The following is a 23,446-nucleotide window of genomic DNA, read 5'->3' as shown; positions in this document are numbered from 1 at the left end:
TGGAGTATGGTGCCTGAATGGACCCATGGGATTGGGTTGTGTAGATTCAAGGATCACACCCTACCCACGGCCCTGAATGTGACTCTTCCTCTTGAGCAATGGGCCATCTCAGTGGGTCTCCTAGAGCCTGGTCGGGGATTGGTGTTGTTTCCCTGGGGTTGGGTCTAGGTGGAGCTCTGGCTGGTACCTGGTGGTGCTGCAGATCATCCCTGGGACTTTTGGGCTTTGGGCCAAGGGACAGCCCGCATCCCGCTTGGGGTCAGCCTATCTCCATGGTCAAGTGTCATGAAGGGTGGCCCCCTGAGGTGAGAAGGCCTACTGTCAAGGGATCTGTCCCAGGATTTTGTTGCTCAGGCTGCTTCTGAGCCATGGCGTCACATCCACAGTGGCAGGGTCTTGGGCTTGAGCATAGCAGAGGGCACCATGTCGTTCTGGATTGGCCAAGTATGGCCTAGCTCTGTGTGCGGGAGGTGTGCAGAGCATGGACGGTGACCCACCAGAGAAAGCACGTGGCCCTGCATCCCAGGCTGTGATTTCCAATGCACACTTGGAGAGGGTGTCTTGATTTGTGCCCACCATGCCCAGGGGCAGACTACGTGATAGCCAGGTCTGCAGCCTGAGCCACGTGTGGCATCTGGGCCAGCCACCTTGGTTGGCCGTGAGCTGGCTGGTGGCCTTGGCCTGTGGCCAGTGGTGCCAGGGCGGCCCTGGGGTCATGTGGGGGAGCCATCTTGGGCAGTGGAGGTGCTGTCAGGGCCTGCAGTACAGCGCAGCCTGGGCATTTGGCCTGAGCCCAGTCACCTGCCTGCTCTGTTCCTCCAGGGTTTGGTGGCAGGGAGGGCCAAGGGTGCCCCGCATCCGTGACGACTCAGTAATTCACATGGATCACATCACTTTTTTCCTTGGAGGGCAAGCAAATGTGAGCCCCCACCCCCCACTGCCTTCCCCACATGGAGGTCATTTTGGACACATATCCTCCTCTGGTTCCCCTAGATGGTGAGACTGGAGGAAGACTTGCATTGGGCCCACTGTTCCTGGGCCAGTGTCAGTCAGCCAGGTTCCCAGCTCCAAGTGTGCTGAAGCTCAGGCCCTTCCTGGCACCCTCAGCTCCTGCACTGAGCTGGGGTTACATCCGGGTTCCACTGTTTGCATGCAAGGGGAGGGGTGTACCCTGGGTTGGGCTGATGATGAGAACCTTATATTGTCCTGAAAAAAGGTGATGACTTAAACATCATGCTTAATAGTATTATGCTGAAGCCCAAGCTAGGTGAGAATTTTGGAAGATGAGGCTGGGATCCTGAGATCCCCGGCAGGGCCACACTTATTTTGGGCTGGAAAATTTCAAGACCTGAAGCGCATCTTGTGGGGGGGCAATCCTGTCTCTGTGCTTCTCCGTGAGGCAGCCCAGGCTCCCGTTGCGGGCTTGGTGTCCATGCTTCGCTTCCCCAGGGGTGGGGCAATTTGGCATCCTCTTCCTGAGCCCTCCTTCTTCCCTGTGTCTTTCAGTAAGTTCTTCTGCCCAGGTGGGGCCCCTGGCTTTGAGCGGCATGGGTCCGTGCATCCTGTCAGGGTCATGGGCCATGAGTGAGGCAGCATCGGTTCGTCGAGAGTCAGCCTTTGGGCCACTGGGGTTTTCTCAGGGAGCCAACAGGTTACCCATCGGGAGGGATGGTTCCTCCAGGAGGGTCGCTTCCTTGGGAATCTGACCCTAGGAGCACGCATTTCCTGAAGCTCTGTAGGGTGATGGTGGTCCAGGCAGGAAAGGGTTCCTTCAGCCCAACATAATGCAGTTCCCAGCTGAAACTCGGTGGCAGATCAGGCTCAAGGACTGCTCGGGCCACATGATGGGGGCGACAGGGGATTTGGGGTGCCCTGGGGGTCATGCTGGAGTTCTTGCCCCAAGAGGGGTGGGTGATAGGGCCCATGTGATCAGGCTGCGGAGATTCAAGGAATGCTACCCACCCATGGCCCTGAATGGGACCGACCCTGTTGAGCAATGGGCCATTTTAATGGTGCCTCCTTGAGCCTGGTAGGGGGTGGCATTGTTTCAATGCAGTTGGGTCAAGGCTGAACTCTGGCTGGTGCCCGGTGGTGCCCACATGGGCTTTGGGCCAAGGGGGCAGCTCATATCCCGCTGGGGTCACCCCTTCCTTGAGATTCAGTGGCAGGAAGGGTGTTCTCCTGAGGTGGAAGACCTGCTGTCAAGGGACTTGTCCTGGGAATTTGCCACCTAGGCTGCTTCTGAGCCATGGGGTCACCTCCAGGGTGGCAGGGTCTTGAGCCCAGGGAAAGGAGACACCATATGGTTTCTGACTGGGAGTGTGGCCCGGCTCTGTGTGTGGGAGGTGTGCAGGGCATGGATGGGGACCCATCAGAGAAAGCATGTGGCCCTGTAGGCCCCCAGGCTTTGATTTCTGGTGTGTGCTTGCAGTGGGCACCAGGGCAGCCCTACCATGCCCAGGGGCAGGCTCTGTGACTGCCAGGTCTGGAGTGGCTCCTGGCATGAAGACCACCCTCCTTGGTTGGCCATGAGCAGGTTGGTTGCCCTAGCCTGTGCCCTGTGGTCCTGGTGCAGCCCTGGGGTTGTTTGGGGGAGACAGCGCAGGCAGTGGAGGTGCTCTCAAGGCCTGCAGTAGGGCTCAGCCCAGGTGTCTTGCCCGAGCCCAGTAACCCACTTGCCCTGTCTTTCCAGGGTTTGGTGGCAGGGAGGGCTAACTGTGTCCCGCGTCTGAAATGGATCAGTGTTCTGCATGGATCCCATCACAAGGGTATCCCCTACCCACCTTCTGTGCATTGTTATGTGAGGCCCTGGTTGGACACATGTCCTCCTCCTGTCCCTGCAGATGCTGACCCTGGAGGAAGACTTGTGTCGGGCCCCCAGGCCCCAGGCCAGTGTCCATCAGCCAGGTGCTCAGCTCCCAGTGCGCTGAAGCTCAGACCCTTCCTGGCACCCTGGCGTCCAGCACTGAGCTGTGGTGAGCCCATCCGGGTCCTGCTGGATGCATGCATGGGGAGGGGGCTGCCCAGAGTTGGGTCAATGATGAGAACCTTACATTGTCCTGAAGAGAGATGATGACTTAAAAATCATGCTCAATAGGATTACGCTGAGGCCCAGCCTAGGTGAGAATTTTGGAAGAGGACGGCTGGGATCCTGAGATCCCAGGCAGGGTCACTGTATTTTGGGCTGGAGACCTGGAGGCCCTAAAGGGCATCTGTAAAGGGGCCCAGCCCTGTCTCTGTGCTCCTCCGTGAGGCAACCCACACTCCCTGTGTGGGCTTGGTGTTGGTGCTCTGGTTCCCCAGGGACAGGGCGGGTTGGTGGCTCCTTCCTGAGCCCCTATTCTCCCTTTGTGTCTTTCAGTGAGCTTTTCCACCCAGGTGGGCCCCCTGGCATTGACCGACATAGGTGAGTACATCCTACTGGGATAATGGGCCACTAGATAGTCTGTGTGGGGTTGCTGAGGTTTAGCCTTTGGGCCACAAGGGTTTTCTCAGGCAGCCAACCTGAATTCCCACCTGGGAGAGATGGGTTCTCCAGGAGGCAGCTTTTTTGGGAATCAGACCCAAGGAGGACGCCTTCCCTGAAGCCCTGCAGGGGTGATGGTGGTCCAGGCAGGAAAGGGTTCCTTCTGCCCAACTCGGGGCCCAATGCAGGGCAGTGACCCCCTGAGAATTGGTGCTCTGGTAAGGGCTCGAGGACTGCCCAGGCCACATGAAGGAGGTCAGAGGGGCTATGGGGAACCATGGGGGCAACAGGGGAGCTCTTGGCCCCCGGAGTGTGGTACATGAATGGGCCCATGGGGTTGGGTCACGGAGATTCAAGGATTGCATCTCACCCACGGCCCTGAATGCGACCATCCCTGTTGAGCAATGGGCCATCCCAGTGGGTCTCCTGGAGCCTGGTGTGGGGTGGCATTGTTTTCCTGGGGTTGGGTCAAGGCGGAGCTCTGACTGGTACCTGATGGTGCTGCAGGTCAGCCCTGGGACTCGTGGGCTTTGGGCCAAGGGGCAGCCCGCATCCTGCTGGGGGTCGCCCTTTCTCCGAGTTTGAGTGTCGTGAAGGATGGCCTCCTGAGGTGGGAAGGCCCACTGTCAAGGCACCTAGACTAGGAATTGTTCCTCAGGCTGCTTGGGAGCCATGGTGTCACCTCCAGGGTGGCGGGATCTTGGGACTAAGCAAAGGAGGGGACACTACGTGGCTCCCAATTGGCCATGTGTGGCTGGCTCTGTGCCTGGGAAGTGTGTGGAGTATGGATGGGGACCCACCAGAGAAAGCAAGTGGCCCTGCAGTCCCAGAATGTAATTTCTGGTGTAGGCTTGGAGAGGGTGCCTATATGCATGCCCACCATGCCCAGGAGCAGGCTATGCCACTTCAGGGTCTGCGGTGGCACCTGGCATATGGGCCAGCCTCCTTCGTTGGCTGTGACCTGGCTGGTGGCCTGTGCTTGTGCCCAGTGGTCCCAGGGTAGCCCTGGGGTCGTGCAGGGGAGCCGTTTTGGGCAGTGGATGTGCTCTCGGGTCCTACAGTACAGCACAGCCTGGGTGTTTTGCTCAAGCCCAGTGACCTGCCTGCCTTGTCCTTCCTGGGTTCAGTGGCAGGGAGAGCCAAGGGTGCCCCACATTGGTGACGAGTCAGTATTTTGCATGGATCTCATCACACGTGACCATGAAGGACGAGCAAGCATGAGCTGGCACCAGCCACCCCCTTCTCCGCGTGGAGGGTGGTCACATGTCCTCCACCTGTGCCCCCAGATGATGAGACTGGAGGAAGACTTCCATTGGGCCCACTTTTCCTGGGCCAGTGTCCATCAGCCAGGTGCTCAGCCCCTGGTGTACTGAAGCTCCAGCCTTTCCTGGTGCCCCAGTCTTCTGCACTAAGCTGTGGTGAGCACATCCGGGTTCCACTGGATTTTTGTGCGGGGAGGGGGTTTTCTACATTGGGTCAATGATGAGAATCTTATATTGTCCTGAAGAGAGGTGATGACTTAAAAATCATGCTCAATAGGATTACGCTGAGGCCCAGCCTAGGTGAGAATTTTGGAAGGGGATTATGGGATGCCGAGGTCCTCAGCAAGGCCACTGTATTTTGGGCTAGAGACCTGGAGGCTCTGAAGGGCATCTGGAGGTGGCCCAACCTGTCTCTGCGCTCCTCCATGAGGCAGCCCAGGCTCCCTGTGCAGGGTTGGTGTTGGTGCTCCTGTTCTCTGGTGTGGGGAATGTTGGTGGCTCCTTCCTGAGCCCTCATTCTCACCTTGTGTCTTTCAGTGAGCTCTTCCACCCAGGAGGGCCCCTTGGCATTGACTGGCATAGGTGAGTGGATCCTGCTGGGGTCATTGGTCATGAGCTAGACCGTGTGGGGTCCCCGAGGTTCAGCCTTCAGTCCACAAGGGTTTTCTCGGGGAGCAGACCTGAATTTCCACCTGGGAGGGAAGGGTTCTCCTGGAGGGTAGTTTTTTTGGGAATCTAGTCCAAGGAGGATGCCTTCCCTGAAGCCCTGCAAGGGTGATGGTGGTCCAGGCAGGAGAGGGTTCCTTCTGCCCAATGCAGGACAGCTCCCAGTTGAGACTCAGTGCTCCAGTAAGGTCTCCAGGACTGCCCAGGCCACATGAAGGAGGCCAGAGGGGCTATGGAGCACCACTGGGGTAATAGGGGAGCTCTTGGTCCCTGGAGTGTGGTGTGTGAATGGGGTTTGGTCACAGAGATTCAAGGATCACACCCCACCCATGGCCCTGAAAGTGACCGTCCCTATTGAGCAATGGGCCATCCCACCGGGTTTCCTGGAGTCTGGTGCAGGGCGACGTTTTTTCCCTGGGGTTGGGTCAAGGTGGAGCTCTGGTACCTGGTCATGCTGCAGGTCAGCCTTGGGACTCGTAAGCTTTGGGCCAAGGGACAGCTGGCATCCTGCTGGGGGGTCACCCTATCTCTGGGGTTGAATGTCACGAAGGGTGGCCTCCTGAGGTGGGAAGGCCCATTGTCGAGGGACCTGTCCCAGGATTTTGTTGCTCAGGCTTCATCTGAGCCATGGTATCACCTCCAGGGTGACAGGGTCTTGGGCCCAAGCAAAGGAGAGGGCACCATGTCGCTCTGAGTTGGCCAAGTGTAGCCTAGCTCTGTGGTGGGAGGTGTGCAGAGCATGGCTGGTGACCCACCAGAGAAAGCACGTGGCCCTGCAGCCCCAAGCTGTGATTTCCAGTGCATGCATAGAGAGGGCATCTTGATGTGAGCCCACCACACCCAGGGGCAGACTACGTGACTGCCAGGACTGCAGTGGCATATGGCATCTGGGCCAGCCTTCTTGGTTGGCCATGACCTAGCTAATGGCCCTGGCCCGTGCCTTGGGGTCATGCAGGGGAGCCCTCTTGGACAGTGGAGGTCCTCTCAGGGCCTGCAATATGGCGCAGGCTGAGCATTTGGCCTGAGCCCAGTGACCTACCTGCCCTGTCCTTCCAGGGTTGGGTGGCAGGGAGGGACAAGGGTGCCCCATGTCAGTGACAAGTCAGTATTTCACATGGATCTCATCACATGTGTCCATGGAGGACGAGCAAGCGGGAACTGGCACCCACTACTTCCTTCCCTACATAGAGCCCATTTTGGACACATGTTCTCCACCTCTCTCCCAGATGGTGAGACTGGAGGAAGACTTGTGTTGGGCCTGCTGTTCCTGGGCCAGTGGCCATCAGCCTGTTGCCTAGCCCCTGATGCGCTGAAGCTCAGGCCCTTCCTCACGCCCTGGTCTTCTGCACTAGCTGTGGTGAGCACATCCGGGTCCCGCTGGATGCATGCAAGAGGTGGTTGGTCCCGTGGGTTGGGTCGATGATGAGAACCTTATGTTGTCCTGAAGAGAGGTGATGACTTAAAAATCATGCTCAATAGGATTACGCTGAGGCCCAGCCTAGGTGAGAACTTTGGAAGAGGATGCTGGGATCCTGAGATCCCAGGCAGGGCCACTATATTTTGGGCTGGAGAACTCAAGGCCCTGAAGGGCCTCTCAGGGGGTGCCACCCTGTCTCTGTGCCCCTCTGTAAGGCAGCCCAGGCTCCCTGTGTGGGCTTGGTGTCTGGTCTCTGGTTCCCCGGGGGTGGGGCATGTTGGTGGCTCCTTCCTGAGCCCGCTTTCTCCCCCATGTCTTTCAGTGAGCTCTTCTGCCCAGGTGGGGCCCATGGCCTTACACGACATAGGTGAGTGTATCCTGTTGGGGTCATGGGCCATGAATGAGGCAGCATGGGGCCATTTAGGGTCAGCCTTCGGGCCACTAGAGTTTTCTCAGGGTGCCACTGGGGAGGGAACGTTTCTCCAGTAGGGTCACTTCCTTGGAAATCTGATCCTAGGAGCACGCATTTCTTGAAGTCCTGCAAAGGTGATGGTGGTCCAGACAGGAAAGGGTTCCTTCAGCCCAACATAGAACAGCTCCCAGCTGAAACTCAGCGGGCTGGTCAGGCCTCAAGGACTGCCCAGGCCACATGAGGTGGGCAACAGGGGCTCTGGGGCAACCTGGGGGTCATGCTGGAGTTCTCCTTCTCTGGACAGTGGTGGGTGATTGGGCCCATGCAGACAGGCCCTGGAGATTCAGGACTGCACCCCATCCATGGCCCTGAATGGGACCGACCCTGTTGAGTAATGGGCCATCTCAGTGGTACCTCCTTGAGCCTGGTAGGGGGAGGCACTGTTTCAATGCAGTTGAATCAAGGCTGAGCTCTGGCTGGTGCCTGGTGGTGCTGCAGGCAGCCCTGGGGGTTGTGGTCTTTGGGACAAGGGGTAGCTCACATCCCACTGGGGTCTCCCCTTCCTTGAGATTCAGTGGCCACAAGGGTGTCCTCCTGAGATGGGAAGTCCTGCTGTCGAGGGACCTGTTCTGGGAATTTGCCACACAGGCTGCTTCTGAGCCACGGGGTCACCTCCAGGGTGGCAGGGTCTTGATCCCAAGGAAAGGAGAGGATACCATGTGGTTTCTTATTGACCAAGTGTGGCCTGGCTTTGTGTGTGGGAGGTGTAACGCAAGATGAGGACCCACCAGAGAAAGCACGTGGCTCTGGAGGCCCCCAGGGTTTGATTTCTGGTGTGTGCTTGGAGAGGGCACCAGGTTGGGCACCCACCACGCCCAGGGCAGGCTCTGCGACTGCCAGGTCTGCATTGGCTCCTGGTGTCAGGGCCAGACTCATTGGTTGGCCATGAGCAGGTTGGTTGCCCTGACCCATCCCCATGGTCCCAGTGTGGCCCTGGGGTTGTTCGGGGGAGCCGGCTCAAGCAGTGGAGGTGCTCTTAGGGCCTGCAGTAGGGAACAGCCCAGGCATCTTGCCTGAGCCCAGTAACCTGCCTGCCTTGTCTTTCCAGGGTTTGGTGGCCGGGAGGGCCAATGATGCTCTGCGTCTGTGTTGGATCAGTGTTCTTCATGGATTCCATCACATGGATATCCCCTACCCACCTTCCCCTTGCTCATACGTGAGGCCCTGGTTGGACACATGTCCTTCTCCTGTCACCCCAGATGGTGAGCCTTGAGGAAGACTTGTATTGGGCCCCCACAGGCCCCAGGCCAGTGTCTGTCAGCCTGGTGCTCACCCCCAGTGCGCTGAAGCTCAGACCCTCCGTGGCACCCTGGTCTCCTGCACTGAGCTGTGGTGAGCACATTCAGGTTCCGCTGGATGCATGCATGGGGAGGGGCTTGCCCTTGGTTGGGTCAGTGATGAGAACCTTCTATTGTCCTGAAGAGAGATGATGACTTAAAAATCATGCTCAATAGGATTACGCTGAGGCCCAACCTAGGTGAGTATGTTGGAAGAAGACACTGGGATCCCGAGATCTCCAACAGGGCACTGTATTTTGGGTTGGAGACCTGGAGGCCCTGAAGGGCATCTGGAAGGAGGCCCAACCCTGTCTCTGTGCTCTTCCTTGAGGCAGCCCAGGCTACCTCTGCGGGCTTGGTGTTGGTGCTCCAGTTCCCTGGGGCCAGGGAACATTGGTGGCTCCTTCCTGAGCCCCCATTCCTCCCTTGTGTCTTTCAGTGAACTTTTCCTCCCAGATGGGCCCCCTGGCATTGACTGGCATAGGTGAGTGCATCCTGCTGGGGTCATGGGCCATCAGCCAGGCCATGTGGGGTCGCTGAGGTTCAGCCTTTGGGCCACAAGGGTTTTCTCAGGCAGCCGACCTGAATTCCCACCTGGGAGAGACGGGTTCTCCAGGAGGGCAGCTTTTTTGGGAATTAGACCCAAGGAGGATACCTGAAGCCCTGCAGGGGTGACGGTGGTCCAGGCAGGAAAGGGTTCCATCAGCCCCAGGCAAGGCAGCTCCTAGCTGACACTCGGTGTTCGGGTCAGTCCTTGAGGACTGCCTGAACACGAGGGGGTCCAGAGGGGCTCTGGGTGCCACGGGGGTCACATGGGAGCTCTCAGTCCCTAGAGTGTGGTGTGTGAATGGACCCTTAGGGTTGGGTCTTGGAGATAAAAGGATTGTGCTCCACCCATGGCCTGGAATGTGACCGTCCCTGTTGAGTAATGGGCCATCCCAGTGGGTCTCCTGGAGCCTGATGGGAGGTGGCATTGTCTTCCTGGGGTTGAGTCAAGGCAGAGCTCTGGCCCATACCTGGTTGTGCTGCAGGTCAGCCCTGGGACTCGTGGGCTTTGGGCCAAGGGGCAGCCTGCATCCCGCTGGGGATTACCCTATCTCTGAGATCAAGTGTCATAAAGGGTGACCTCCTGAGAAGGGAAGGCCCACTGTCGAGGGACCTTTCCTAGGAGTTTGTTGCTCAGGCTGCTTGGAATCCATTGTGTCACCTCCAGGGTGATGGAGTTTTGGGCCCAAGCAATGGAGAGGGCACCATGTGTCTCCTGATTGTTCAAGTGTGTCGGAGATATGCGGAGTATGGATGGTGGCCCACCAAAGAAAGCATGTGGCTCAAGCTGTGATTTCCAGTGCGTGCTTGGAGAGGGCGCCTGTATGCGCGCCCCACATGCCCAGGGTAGGCTATGCAACTGCCAAGTCTGCAGTGGCGCATGGCATCTTGGCCAGCCTTCTTGGTTGGCCATGACCTGGCTAATGACCCTGGCCTGTGCCCAGTGATTCCAGGGAAGCCCTGGTGTCATGCAGCGGAGGCCTCTTGGGCAGTGGAGGTGCTCTTAAAGCCTGCAGCATGGCACTAAAGCCTGCAGCATGGCACGGCCTGGGCATTTATCCCAAGCCCAATGAACTACCTGCCCTGTCCTTCCAGGGTTCGGTGGCAGGCAGGGCCAAGGGTGCCCCGTGTTGGTGACAAGTCAGTATTTCACATGGCTCTCATCACATGTGTCCATGGAAGATAAGCAAGTGTGAACTGGCACGCCCTACCTCCTTCCCTACATGGAGGTAACTTTGGACACATGTTCTCCACCTCTCTCCCAGATGGTGAGACCGGAGGAAGACTTGCATTGGGCCTGCTGTTCCTGGGCCAGTGGCCATCAGCCTGTTGCCTAGCCCCTGATGCGCTGAAGCTCGGGCCCTTCCTCGCGCCCTGGTCTCCTGCACTGAGCTGTGGTGAGCACATCCGGGTCCTGCTGGATGCATGCACGAGGTGATTGGTCCCCTCAGTTGGGTCGATGATGAGAACCTTATATTGTTCTGAAGAGAGGTGATGACTTAAAAATCATGCTCAATAGGATTACGCTGAGGCTCAGCCTAGGTGAGAATTTTGGAAGAGGATGCTGGGATCCCGAGATCCCAGGCAGGGCCACTATATTTTGGGCTGGAGAACTTGAGGCCCTGAAGGGCATCTCAGGGGGGCCCAACCCTATCTCTGTGCCCCTCCATGAGGCAGCCCAGGCTCCCTGTGTGGGCATGGTGTCCGGGCTCTGGTTCCCTGGGGGTGGGGCATGTTGGTGGCTCCTTCCTGAGCCTGCTTTCTCCCCCATGTCTTTCAGTGAGCTCTTCTGCCCAGGTGGGGCCCATGGCCTTAAGCGGCATAGGTGAGTGTATCCTGTTGGGGTCATGGGCCATGAATGAGGCAGCATGGGGCCATTTAGGGTCAGCCTTCGGGCCACTAGGGTTTTCTCAGGGTGCGACCGGGGAGGGAACGTTTCTCCAGTAGGGTCACTTCCTTGGGAATCTGACCCTAGGAGCATGCATTTCGTGAAGCCCTGCAGAGGAGATGGTGGTCCCAGCAGGAAAGGGTTCCTTCAGCCCAACATAGAGCAGCTCCCAGCTGAAACTCAGCGGGCTGGTCAGGCCTCGAGGACTGCCCAGGCCACATGAGGTGGGCAACAGGGGCTCTGGGGCAACCTGGGGGTCATGCTGGAGTTCTCCCTCTCTGGACAGTAGTGGGTGATTGGGCCCACGCAGACAGGCCCTGGAGATTCAGGACTGCACCCCATCCATGGCCCTGAATGGGACCGACCCTGTTGAGTAATGGGCCATCTCAGTGGTACCTCCTTGAGCCTGGTAGGGGGAGGCACTGTTTCAATGCAGTTGAATCAAGGCTGAGCTCTGGCTGGTGCCTGGTGGTGCTGCAGGCAGCCCTGGGGGTTGTGGTCTTTGGGACAAGGGGCCAGCTCACCTCCCTCTGGGGTCTCCCCTTCCTTGAGATTCAGTGGCCGAAAGGATGTCCTCCTGAGGTGGGAAGTCCTGCTGTCGAGGGACCTGTTCTGGGAATTTGCCACACAGGCTGCTTCTGAGCCACGGGGTCACCTCCAGGGTGGCAGGGTCTTGATCCCAAGGAAAGGAGAGGACACCATGTGGTTTCTTATTGACCAAGTGGGACCTGGCTCTGTGTGTGGGAGGTGTAGGGCAAGATGAGGACCCAGCAGAGAAAGTACATGGTCCTGGAGGCCCCCAGGCTTTGATTTCTGGTGTGTGCTTGGAGAGGGCACCAGGGTGGGCACCCACCATGCCCAGGGTAGGCTCTGCAATGGCCAGGTCTGCATTGGCTCCTGGTGTTAGGGCCAGACTCGCTGGTTGGCCATGAGCAGGTTGGTTGCCCTGACCCATCCCCATGGTCCCAGTGCGGCCCTGGGGTTGTTCGGGGGAGCCGGCCCGAGCAGTGGAGGTGCTGTTGGGGCCTGCAGTAGGGCATCTTGCCCCAGCCCAGTGACCCACTTTCCCTGTCTTTCCAAGGTTTGATGGCCAGCAGGGCCAATGGTGCCCTGTGTCTGTGATGAGTCAGTGTTCTTCATGGATTCCATCACATGGGTATCCCCTACCCACCTTCCCCTCGCTCATATGTGAGGCCCTGGTTGGACACATGTCCTTCTCCTGTCACCACCCCAGATGGTGAGCCTGGAGGAAGACTTGTATTGGGACCCTACAGGCCCCAGGCCAGTGTCTGTCAGCCTGGTGCTCATCCCCCAGTGCGCTGAAGCTCAGACCCTCCCTGGCACCCTGGTCTCCTGCACTGAGCTGTGGTGAGCACATCTAGGTTCTGCTGGATGCATGCATGGGGAGGGCCTTGATTGGGTCAATGATGAGAACCTTATATTGTCCTGAAGAGAGGTGATGACTTAAAAATCATGCTCAATAGGATTACACTGAGGCCCAGGCTAGGTGAGAATTTTGGAAGAGGGCGCTGGGATGCCAAGATCCCCGGCAGGGCCACTAGCCACTGTATTTTGTACTGAAGAACTTGAGGCCCCAAAGGGCATCTCAGGGGTCCTAGCCCTGTCTCTGTGCCCCTCCGTGAGGCAGCCCAGGCTCCCTGTGTTGACTTGGTGTCCAGGCTCTGCTTCCTGGGGATAGGGCATGTTGGCAGCTCCTTCCTGAGCCCACGTTCTCCCCCGTGTCTTCTAGTGAGCTCTTCTGCCCAGGTGGGGCCCATGCCCTTAAGCAGTATAGGTGAGTGTATCCTGTTGCGGTCATGGGCCATAAATGAGGCAGTGTGGGGTCATCGATGTTCAGCCTTCAGGCCATTAGGGTTTTCTCCGGGTGCCCCCGGGGAGGGAACATTTCTCCAGTAGGGTCACTTCCTTGGGAATCTGACCCTAGGAGCACGCATTTCCTGAAGCCCTGCAAAGGTGATGGTGGTCCAGGCAGGAAAGCGTTCCTTCAGCCCAACATACAGCAGCTCCCAGCTGAAATTTGGTGGGCTCGTCAGGCCTTGAGGACTGCCCAGGCTTCATGATGGGGGACACAGAAGCTCTGGGGCTCCCTGGGGCTCACACTGGAGTTCTCCCTCCCTGAAGAGTGGTGGGTGATTGGGCCCACAGTCAGGTGGCGGAGATTCAAGGAATGCCCCCACCCCTGGCCCTGAATGGGACCAACTCTGTTGAGTAATGGGCCATCTTAATGGCGCCTCCTTGAGCCTGTTGGGGGTGGGTTGCTGTTTCAATAAGGTTGAGTCAAAGCTGAGCTCTGACTGGGCGCCTGGTGGTGCTGCAGGCCGGCCCTTCTTTGGGCCAAGGGGGCAGCTTGTGTCCCGCTAGTGTCATCCCTTCCTTGAGGTCCAGTGGTGGAAAGGGTAGCCTCCTATGGTGGGAAGGCCTGCTGCTCAGGGACCTGTCCTGGAAATTTGCCATCCAGGCTGCTTCTGAGCCATGGGATCACCTCCAGGGTAGTGGGGTCTTGAGTCCAAGAAAAGGAGAGGACACCATGTGGTTCCTGATTGGCCAAGGCTCCTTGGTTGGCCAGGAGCAGCTTGGTTGCCCTGGCCCATGCCCCATGGTCCTGGTGTGGCCCTGGGGTTGTTCAGGGGAGCTGTCCCAGGCAGTAGAGGTGCTCTCAGGGCCTGCAGTAGAGTGCAGCCCAGGCATCTTGCCCCAGCCCAGTGACCCACTTACCCTGTCTTTCTAAGGTTTGGTGGCCAGGAGGGCCAATGGTGCCTTGTGTCCATGTTGGGTCAGTGTTCTGCATGGATCCCCATCATATGGGTATTCCCTACCCACCCTCCCTGCACTGATATGTGAGGCCCTGGTTGGACACATGTCCTCCTCCTGTCCCTTCAGATGGTGAGCCAGGAGGAAGACTTGTGTTGGACCCCCACAGGCCCCAGGCCAGTGTCCATCAGCCTGGTGCTAATCCCCCAGTGCGCTGGAGTTTGGACCCTCCCTGGCACCCTGGTCTCCTGCACTGAGCTGTGGTGAGCACATGGATGCGTGCTTGGGGTGGGGGTTGCCCTTGGTTGGGTCAATGATGAGAACCTTATATTGTCCTGAAGAGCGGTGATGACTTAAAAATCATGCTCAATAGGATTACGCTGAGGCCCAGCCTAGGTGAGAATTTTGGAAGAGGACACTGGGCTCCCCGGAATGGCCACTGTATTTTGCGCTGGAGACCTGCAGGCCCTGAGGGCCATCTGGAAGGTCCAACCCTGTCTCTGTGCTCCTCCAGGAGGCAGCCCAGGCTCCCTGAGGGGGCTTGGTGTCGGGCTCCTGTTCCCCGGGGTTGGGGCCGGTTGGTGGCTCCTTCCTGAGCCCCCGTTCTCCCGTTGTGTCTTTCAGTGAGCTCTTCCACCCAGGCAGGCCCCCGGCATTGACTGGCATAGGTGAGTGGATCCTGCTTGTGTCATGGGCCATGAACCGGTCCATGTGGGGTCACCAAGGGTCAGCCTTTGGGATAAGAGGGTTTCCTCAGGGAACCAACCTGAATTCCCATCAGAGAGGTATGGGTTCTCCAGGAGGGCCGCTTTTTTGGGAATCGGACCCAAGGAGGATACCTTCCCTGATCTCTACAGGAGTGACGGTGGTCCAGGCAGGAAAGAGTTCCTTCAGCCCCACCCAGGGCAGCGTTCTGTTGAGACTCAGTGCTCAGGTCAGGCCTGGAGGATTTCTCAGGCCATCTGAGGGGGTTAGAGGGGAGCTCTTTGTCCATGGAGTGTGGTGCTTGAATCTGCCCTTGGGGTTGGGTCATGGAGATTCAAGGATGGTGCCTCACCCATGGCCCTGATTGGAATTGTCCATTGGGAAATACGCCATTCCAGTGGGCCTCCTGGAGCCTGGTGGGGGGTGGTGTTTTTTTCCCTGGGGTTGAGTCGTGGATGGGGATTCACCATAGAAAGCATGTGGCTCTGGAGGCCCCCAGGCTTTGATTTCCAGTGCCTGCTTGGAGCAGGCACCAGGGCCGGCACCCACCATGCCCAAGGGCAGGCTCTGCGACTGCCAGGTCTGCATTGGCTCCTGGCATCAGGACCAGCCTCCTTGGTTGGCCATGAGCTGCTTGGTTGCCCTGACCCATGCCCCGTGGTCCTGGTGTGGCCCTGGGGTTGTTCAGGGGAGCTGTCCCAGGCAGTAGAGGTGCTCTCAGGGCCTGCAGTAGGGTGCAGCCCAGGCATCTTGGCTGATCCCAGTGACCTGCTTGCCCTGTCTTTCCAGGATTTTGTGGCAGGGAGGGCCAAGGGTGCCCTGAATCCGTGATGGGTCAGTGTTCCACGTGGATCCCATTACGTGGGTCCATAGAGGATGAGCATGCGTGAGCCAGCACCCCCTTCCCACTTCTTCTCATGGAGCTGTGAGGCCCTGTTTGGACAGCTGTCTTCCTCTTGTCCCACCAGGTGGTGAGCCCGGAGGAGGACTTGCGTTCGGCCTGCTGGTCCCAGTGTGTCCGGAATTGGTGGGTTCTTGGTCTCACTGACTTCAAGAATGAAGCTGCGGACCCTCGCGGTGAGTGTTACAGCTCTTAAGGTGGCATGTCTGGAGTTTGTTCCTTCTGATGTTCGGATGTGTTCGGAGTTTCTTCCTTCTGGTGGGTTTGTGGTCTCGCTGGCTTCAGGAGTGAAGCTGCAGACCTTCGTGGTGAGTGAGTGTTACAGCTCATAAAAGCAGTGTGGACCCAAAGAGTGAGCAGTAGCAAGATTTATTGCAAAGAGTGAAAGAACAAAGCTTCCACAGTTTGGAAGGGGACCTGAGCGGGTTGCCACTGCTGGCTGGGGCAGCCTGCTTTTATTCTCTTATCTGGTCCCACACACATCCTGCTGATTGGTAGAGCTGAGTGATCTGTTTTGACAGGGCGTTTTGTTTTGATTGGTGCGTTTACAATCCCTGAGCTAGACACAAAGGTTCTCCATGTCCCCACTAGATTAGCTAGATACAGAGTGTTGACACAAAGGTTCTCCAAGTCCCCACCAGAGTAGCTAGATACAGAGTGTCTATTGGTGCATTCACAAACCCTGAGCTTGACACAGAGTGCTGATTGGTGTGTTTGCAAACCTTGAGCCAGATACAGAGCACGGATTGGTGTATTTACAGTCCCTGAGCTAGACATAAAGGTTCTCCAAGGCCCCACCAGAGTAGCTAGATACAGAGTGTCGATTGGTGCATTCACAAACCCTGAGCTAGACACAGGGTGCTGATTGGTGTGTTTACAAACCTTGAGCTAGATACAGAGTGTCGATTGGTGTATTTACAATCCCTGAGCTAGACATAAAGGTTCTCCAAGGCCCCACCAGACTCAGGAGCCCAGCTGTCTTCACCCAGTGGATCCCGCACCGGGGCTGCAGGTGGAGCTGCCTGCCAGTCCTGCACCATGCGCCCGCACTGCTCAGCCCTTGTGTGGTCGATGGGACTGGGCACCGTGGAGCAGGGGGCGGCGCTCGTCGGGGAGGCTCAGGCCGCACAGGAGCCCATGGAGGGGGTAGGAGGCTCAGGCATGGCAGGCTGCAGGTCCCGAGCCCTGCCCCGAGGGAAGGCAGCTAAGGCCCAGTGAGAAATCAAGTGCAGCGCCGGTGGGCTGGCACTGCTGGGGGACCCAGTATACCCTCCGCAGCTGCTGGCCCGGGTGCTAAGCCCCTCATTGCCTGGGGCCGGCAGGGCCGGCCCGCTGCTCCGAGTATGGGGCCCGCCAAGCCCACACCCACCCGGAACTCCAGCTGGCCCACAAGCGCCCCGCGCAGCCCCGGTTCCCACTTGCGCCTCTCCCTCCACACCTCCCTGCAAGCTGAGGGAGCAGGCTCTGGCCTTGGCCAGCCCAGAAAGGGGCTCCCACAGTGCAGCAGTGGGCTGAAGGTCTCCTCAAGTGCCACCAAAGTGGGAGCCCAGGCAGAGGAGGCACCAAGAGCAAGTGAGGGCTGTGAGGACTGCCAGCACGCTGTCACCTCTCACCAGGACAGTGTCTGTCAGCCAGGTGCACAGCCCTTGGTGTGCTGGAGCTTGGGCTTTTCTTGGCAGCCTGGTGTCCTGCATTGAGCAGTGGTGAGCTTGTCCAGGTCCCGCTGGTTACCTGCATGGTGATGGGGGTGCCCTCGGTTAGGTTGATGATGAGAATCTTATTTTGTCTCGAGGAGAGGTTATGTGATGGGTGTTGTGGCAGCTCTTTGTATTTCATTTTCTTCAGTGCTTTTTGTGTGTTCTCTTTGTATTTTTTACCCCTTTGTGCATTTTACTTTCACAAAGGCAGCAGCAAATGTTTTATTGGTGGTGGTATTTTTCATTTTTATTTACTTCCTAATTTGATAGTGTTTTAGTTGGAATACACAGTCTCATTGTAGTTTTTCAGAAATATGCTTTTTTTCTGTACATTATATGATTGTGTATAATTTTTGCCAGTTTATTTTTTTTTAATTGGGGACTACAGTTGAATGCACTGCCTATCTCCTACTTTATTGAAAAAGATTGTATGGAAATCTAAAGATGAGAAAGTAGACAGGCACAGCAGAGGACATTTATTTTGATATAACCACAGAAATTCATTGATATGACCTTATCATATTGATGGTTTTTCAAAGAAATATAAAATCTTTCGATAATGGATTGTCTCAGTTGCGTTTCTCCTTATATCATGTTTTGCCTTCAATACAAATTGCAATGCTTAGAAATTTAAAGAACACCTTCTGAAGTGGAAGATCTAGCTAAAGAATTAGATTGGTATTGGCTGAAATGTTGCAGTAATCACATGATAGGGTTAATACAACATGAGTTACATGCTGAGTGCTCTAAGGTAGAAAGTAGGTAACAAGGAATAACAGGTAGGTAATGTAAGTTGGGAGAAGGAAACTCTAGGACAGAATCATTAGAAAAGGCTTGACGTCATCAGCAGTGTATAGAATTTACAGTGTATAGAATTTACAGTGCATAGAATTTACAATAAGTGCCTTTTTTTGTGCTCATCAATGCTCTTGCTTGTATTGTAGGAGGAGTTAGTTCCCTTGAAGAAATATCAATACAAATTTCCAAATTGCGATGCAGAGGGAAAAAAGAATGAGAAAGTAAAAAATATCCAAGAACTCTGGAAGCATTTCAAAACTTGTAAAAATGCATAGTGACAATGTCAGGAGAATAAGGAGATAAAGGAAAAGAAATATTTGACACAACAATGACTTGAGCACTTTCTAAAATTAATGATGGACAGAAACCCACATGTTCAGGAAGCTCAGAGAGCACTCTGCAGAATAAAAATATTTTACAAATCAACACCTTTGCATTTCATATTTAAAGTCTGGAAAATCATAGACTAAGGGAATAGTTTGATAGGAGCAATAGGAAGAAAACCATCTTACCTATGGAGCAACAAGAATAAAAATTGCTTTGAAATTATCTTCAGAATCCATGAAAGCAAGAAGTGAGTCAGGGTGAAATATTTAGTGTTAAAAGTAAGAAACAAAAAAAATGTACCAACTTTGAATTTTCTGCTCGTCAAAATTATTCTTCAAAAGTGAAGGAGAAATACTCTCTGAGACCAACAAAAATTGCTAGAACTTCTTGCCACTACACCAACCTTTTAATAAATGTAACAAGAAATTCTTCAGAAAGGATAAAAATGACATAGGTTGGAAAATCTAATTTACATAAAGAAATGAAAAGCATTGGAGAAGAAATATATGAAAATTAAATATATATGTATTTTTTGATTCATAATTGATCTTTCAACAATTTGTTCAAAATAATAATATTTGGTGATTATAGGTTATGGAAAAGTGAAATGAATGACAGCAATATTATAAGTCATCCAGTTCCAAGATGGCCGAATAGGAACAGCTCCAGTTTACAGCTCCCAGTGTGAGTGACGCAGAAGACAGGTGATTTCTGCATTTCCAACTGACGTACCAGGTTCATCTCACTGGGGCTTGTTGGACAGTGGGTGCAGCCCATGGAGTGTAAGCCAAAGCAGGACGAGGCATCACCTCACCTGGGAAGCGCAAGAGGTCAGGGAATTCCCTTTCCTAGCCAAGGGAAGCGTGACAGACGGTACCTGGAAAATTGGGACACTCCCACCCTAATACTGTGCTTTTCCAACTGTCTTAGCAAATGGCACACCAGGAGATTATATCCCGCGCATGGCTTGGAGGGTCCCACATCCACGGAGCCTCGCTCACTGCTAGCACAGTAGTCTGAGATCAAACTGCAAGGCAGCAGTGAGGCTGGGGGAGGGGCATCCACCATTGCTGAGGCTTGAGTAGGTAAACAAAGCGGCTGGGAAGCTCGAACTGGGTGGAGCCCACCACAGCTCAAGGAGGCCTGCCTGCCTCTGTAGACTCCACCTCTAGGGGCAGGGCATAGCAGAACAAAAGGCAACAGAAACTTCTGCAGACTTAAACATCCCTGACAGCTTTGAAGAGAGTAGTGGTTCTCCCAGCACAGAGTTTGAGATCTGAGAACAGACAGACTGCCTCCTCAAATGGGTCCCTGACCCCCAAGTAGCCTAACTGAGAGACACCTCCCAGTAGGGGCTGACTGACACCTCATACAGCTGGGTGCCCCTCTGAGACGAAGCTTCCAGAGGAAGGATCAGGCAGCAACATTTGCCGTTCTGCAATATTTGCTGTTTTGCAGCCTCCGCTGGTGATACCCAAGCAAACAGGGTCTGGAGTGGACTTCCAGAAAACTCCAACAGACCTGCAGCTGAGGATCCTGACTGTTAGAAGGAAAACTAACAAAGAGAAAGGACATCCACACCAAAACCCCATCTGTACGTCACCATCATCAAAGACCAAAGGTAGATGAAACCACAAAGATGGGGAGAAACCAGAGCAGAAAACCTGAAAATTCTAAAAATCAGAGCACCTCTTCTCCTCCAAAGGAATGCAGCTCCCTGCCAGCAATGGAACAAAGCTGGACGGAGAATGACTTTGACGAGTTGACAGAAGTAGGCTTCAGATGATCGGTAATAACAAACTTCTCTGAGCTAAAGGATGATGTTCAAACCCATCGCAAAGAAGCTAAAAACCTTGAAAAAAGATTAGATGAGTGGCTAACTAGAATAAACAGCATAGAGAAGACCTTAAATGACCTGATGGAGCTGAAACCATGGCACGAGAACTACATGACACATGCACAAGCTTCAGTAGCCGATTTGATCAAGTGGAAGAAAGGGTATCAGTGATTGAAGATCAAATGAATGAAATGAAGCAAGAAGAGAAGTTTAGAGAAAAAAGAGTAAAAAGAAACAAACAAAGCCTAAAAAAGTAAAAAAGTAAAACAAAGTAAAAAAGAAACATGGGACTATGTGAAAAAACCAAATCTACGTCTGATTGGTGTACTTGAAAGTGACGGGGAGAATGGAACCAAGTTGGAAAACACTCTGCAGGATATTATCCAGGAGAACTCCCCCAACCTAGGAAGGCAAGCCAACATTCAAGTTCAGAAAATACAGAGAATGCCACAAAGATACTCCTTGAGAAGCGTAACTCCAAGACACATAATTGACAGATAGACCAAAGTTGAAATGAAGGAAAAAATATTAAGGGAAGCCAGAGAGAAAGGTCAAGTTACCCACAAAGGGAAGCCCATCAAACTAACAGCAGATCTCTCAGCAGAAACTCTACAAGCCAGAAGAGAGTGGGGGCCAATATTCAACATTCTTAAATGAAAGAATTTTCAACCCAGAATTTCATATCCAGCCAAACTAAGCTTCATAATTGAAGGAGAAATAAAATACTTTACAGACAAGCAAATGCTGAGAGATTTTGTCACCACCAGGCCTGCCCTACAAGAGCTCCTGAAGGAAGCACTAAACATGGAAAGGAACAACCGGTACCAGCCACTGCAAAAACATGCCAAATTGTAAAGACCACTGATGCTAGGAAGAAACTGCATCAACTAACGAGCAAAATAACCAGCTAACATCACAATGACAGGATCACATTCACAGATAACAATATTAACCTTAAATGTAAATGGACTAAATTCTCCAATTAAAAGACACAGACTGGCAAATTGGATAGAGTCAAGACCCATCAGTGTGCTGTATTCAGGAGACCCATCTCATGTGCAGAGACACACATAGGCTCCAAATAAAGGGATGGAGGAAGATCTACCAAACAAATGGAAAACAAAAAAAAGCAGGGGTTGCAATCCTGGTCTCTGATGAAACAGACTTTAAACCGACAAAGATCAAAAGAGACAAAGAAGGCCATTATGTAATAGTAAAGGGATCAATTCAACAACAAGAGCTAACTATCCTAAATATACATGCACCCAATACAGGAGCACCCAGATTCATAAAGTAAGTCCTTACAGACCTACAAAGAGACTTAGACTCCCACACAATAATAATGGGAGACTTTAACACCCCACTGTCAACATTAGACAGATCAACAAGACAGAAAGTTAACAAGGATATCCAGGAATTGAACTCAGCTCTGCACCAAGCAGACCTAATAGACATCTACAGAACTCTCCACCCCAAATCAACAGAATGTACATTCTTCTCAGCACCACATCGCACTTATTCCAAAATTGACCACATAGTTGGAAGTAAAGCACTCCTCAGCAAATGTAAAAGAATAGAAATTATAACAAACTGTCTCTCAGACCACAGTGCAATCAAACTAGAACTCAGGATTAAGAAACTCACTCAAAACCGCTCAACTACATGGAAACTGAGCAATCTGCTCCTGAATGACTACTGGGTACATAATGAAATGAAGGCAGAAATAAAGATGTTCTTTGAAACCAATGAGAACAAAGACACAACATACCAGAATCTCTGGGACATATTTAAAGCAGTGTGTAGAGAGAAATTTATAGCACTAAATGCCCACAAGAGAAAGCAGGAAAGATCTAAAATTGACACCCTAACATCACAATTAAAAGAACTAGGGAAGCAAGAGTCAACACTTTCAAAAGCTAGCAGAAGGCAGGAAATAACTAAGATTGGAGCAGAACTGAAGGAGATAGAGACACAAAAAACCCTTCAAAAAATCAATGAATCCAGGAACTGGCTTTTTGAAAAGATAAACAAAATTGATAGACCGCTAGAAAGACTAATAAAGAAGAAAAGAGAGAAGAATCCAATAGATGCAATAAAAAATGATAAAGGGGATATCACCACCAATCCCACAGAAATACAAGCTACCATCAGAGAATACTATAAACATCTCTATGCAAATAAACTAGAAAATCTAGAAGAAATGGATAAATTCCTGGACACATACACCCTCCCAAGACTAAACCAGGAAGAAGGTGAATCTCTGAATAGACCAATAATAGGCTCTGAAATTGAGGCAGTAATTAATAGTCTACCAACCAAAGAAAGTCCAGGACCAGATGGATTCACAGCTGAATTCTGCCAGAGGTACAAAGAGGAGCTGGTACCATGCCTTCCAAAACTATTCCAATCAGTAGAAAAATAGGGAATCCTCTCTAACTCATTTTATAAGGCCAGCATCATCCTGATACCAAAGCCTGGCAGAGACACAACAAAAAAGAGAATTTGAGACCAATATCCCTGATGAACATCAATGCAAAAATCTTCAATAAAATACTGGCAAACTGAATCCAGCAGCACATCAAAAGCTAATCCACCACGATCAAGTTGGCTTCATCCCTGGGATGCAAGGCTGGTTCAACATACACAAATCAATAAACATAATCCATCATATAAACAGAACCAAAGACAAAAACCACATGATTATCTCAACAGATGCAGAAAAGGCCTCGACAAAATTCAACAGCCCTTCACGCTAAAAACTCTCACTAAACTAGGTATTGATGGGACGTATCTCAAAATAATAAGAGCTGTTTATGACAAACCCACAGCCAATGTCATACTGAATGGGCAAAAACTGGAAGCATTCCCTTTGAAAACTGGCACAAGACAGGAATGCCCTCTCTCACCGCTCCTATTCAACTTAGTGTTGGAAGTTCTGGCCAGGGCAATCAGGCAGGAGAAAGAAATAAAGGGTATTCAATTAGGAAAAGAGGAAGTCAAATTGTCCCTGTTTGCAGATGACATGATTGTATATTTAGAAAACCCCATCGTCTCAGCCCAAAATCTCCTTAAGCTGATAAGCAACTTCAGCAAAGTCTCAGGATACAAAATCAATGTGCAAAAATCACAAGCATTCCTATACACCAATAACAGACAAACAGAGAGCGAAATCATGAGTGAACTCCCATTCACAATTGCTTCAAAGAATAAAATACCTAGGAATCCAACTTACAAGGGATGTGAAGGACCTCTTCAAGGAGAACTACAAACCACTGCTCAACGAAATAAAAGAGGACACAAACAAATGGAAGAACATTCCATGCTCATGGATAGGAAGAATCAATATTGTGAAGATGGCCATACTGCCCAAGGTAATTTATAGATTCAATGCCATCCCCATCAAGCTACCAATGAC

The 23,446-nt window shown here is 53.2% G+C and overlaps 1 protein-coding gene and 8 non-coding genes across 9 annotated transcripts in view; all 9 read left to right on the top strand.

The window, feature by feature from the left end:
• The window catches only part of LOC129137185 (uncharacterized), a 188,035-nt gene that overhangs the window by 3,212 nt on the left and 161,377 nt on the right, over positions 1-23,446 (top strand). The window contains exons 5-18 of the mRNA XM_063795455.1: positions 2,844-2,975; positions 3,362-3,406; positions 4,753-4,884; positions 5,266-5,310; positions 6,621-6,751; positions 7,134-7,178; positions 8,332-8,615; positions 9,000-9,044; positions 10,372-10,503; positions 10,887-10,931; positions 12,229-12,362; positions 13,896-14,029; positions 14,391-14,434; positions 15,440-15,548. Coding sequence (XP_063651525.1) covers positions 2,844-2,975; positions 3,362-3,406; positions 4,753-4,884; positions 5,266-5,310; positions 6,621-6,751; positions 7,134-7,136 — 488 coding nt within the window. The 3' untranslated portion in view covers positions 7,137-7,178; positions 8,332-8,615; positions 9,000-9,044; ... (4 more) ...; positions 14,391-14,434; positions 15,440-15,548. The remainder of the gene's footprint in view (positions 1-2,843; positions 2,976-3,361; positions 3,407-4,752; positions 4,885-5,265; positions 5,311-6,620; positions 6,752-7,133; positions 7,179-8,331; positions 8,616-8,999; positions 9,045-10,371; positions 10,504-10,886; positions 10,932-12,228; positions 12,363-13,895; positions 14,030-14,390; positions 14,435-15,439; positions 15,549-23,446) is intronic.
• LOC112205716 (small nucleolar RNA SNORD115) lies at positions 1,179-1,260 on the top strand. The gene has a single exon (XR_002939812.1). It is a non-coding gene; the product is annotated as a small nucleolar RNA SNORD115 (small nucleolar RNA).
• Positions 3,032-3,113, top strand: LOC112205674 (small nucleolar RNA SNORD115). Its single transcript, XR_002939772.1, has one exon. It is a non-coding gene; the product is annotated as a small nucleolar RNA SNORD115 (small nucleolar RNA).
• Positions 4,940-5,021, top strand: LOC112205664 (small nucleolar RNA SNORD115). Its single transcript, XR_002939762.1, has one exon. It is a non-coding gene; the product is annotated as a small nucleolar RNA SNORD115 (small nucleolar RNA).
• Positions 6,808-6,889, top strand: LOC112205679 (small nucleolar RNA SNORD115). The gene has a single exon (XR_002939777.1). It is a non-coding gene; the product is annotated as a small nucleolar RNA SNORD115 (small nucleolar RNA).
• Positions 8,672-8,753, top strand: LOC112205685 (small nucleolar RNA SNORD115). The gene has a single exon (XR_002939783.1). It is a non-coding gene; the product is annotated as a small nucleolar RNA SNORD115 (small nucleolar RNA).
• LOC112205683 (small nucleolar RNA SNORD115) lies at positions 10,560-10,641 on the top strand. Its single transcript, XR_002939781.1, has one exon. It is a non-coding gene; the product is annotated as a small nucleolar RNA SNORD115 (small nucleolar RNA).
• On the top strand, positions 12,413-12,494 carry LOC112205668 (small nucleolar RNA SNORD115). Its single transcript, XR_002939766.1, has one exon. It is a non-coding gene; the product is annotated as a small nucleolar RNA SNORD115 (small nucleolar RNA).
• LOC112205677 (small nucleolar RNA SNORD115) lies at positions 14,074-14,155 on the top strand. Its single transcript, XR_002939775.1, has one exon. It is a non-coding gene; the product is annotated as a small nucleolar RNA SNORD115 (small nucleolar RNA).

The sequence above is a fragment of the Pan troglodytes genome, chromosome 16, assembly GCF_028858775.2.
Source record: "Pan troglodytes isolate AG18354 chromosome 16, NHGRI_mPanTro3-v2.0_pri, whole genome shotgun sequence".
In the NCBI taxonomy this organism is placed as follows: Eukaryota; Metazoa; Chordata; class Mammalia; order Primates; family Hominidae; genus Pan; species Pan troglodytes.
The sequence above is the reverse complement of the archived record's forward strand: the minus strand, read 5'-3'. Positions and strand labels throughout refer to the sequence as shown.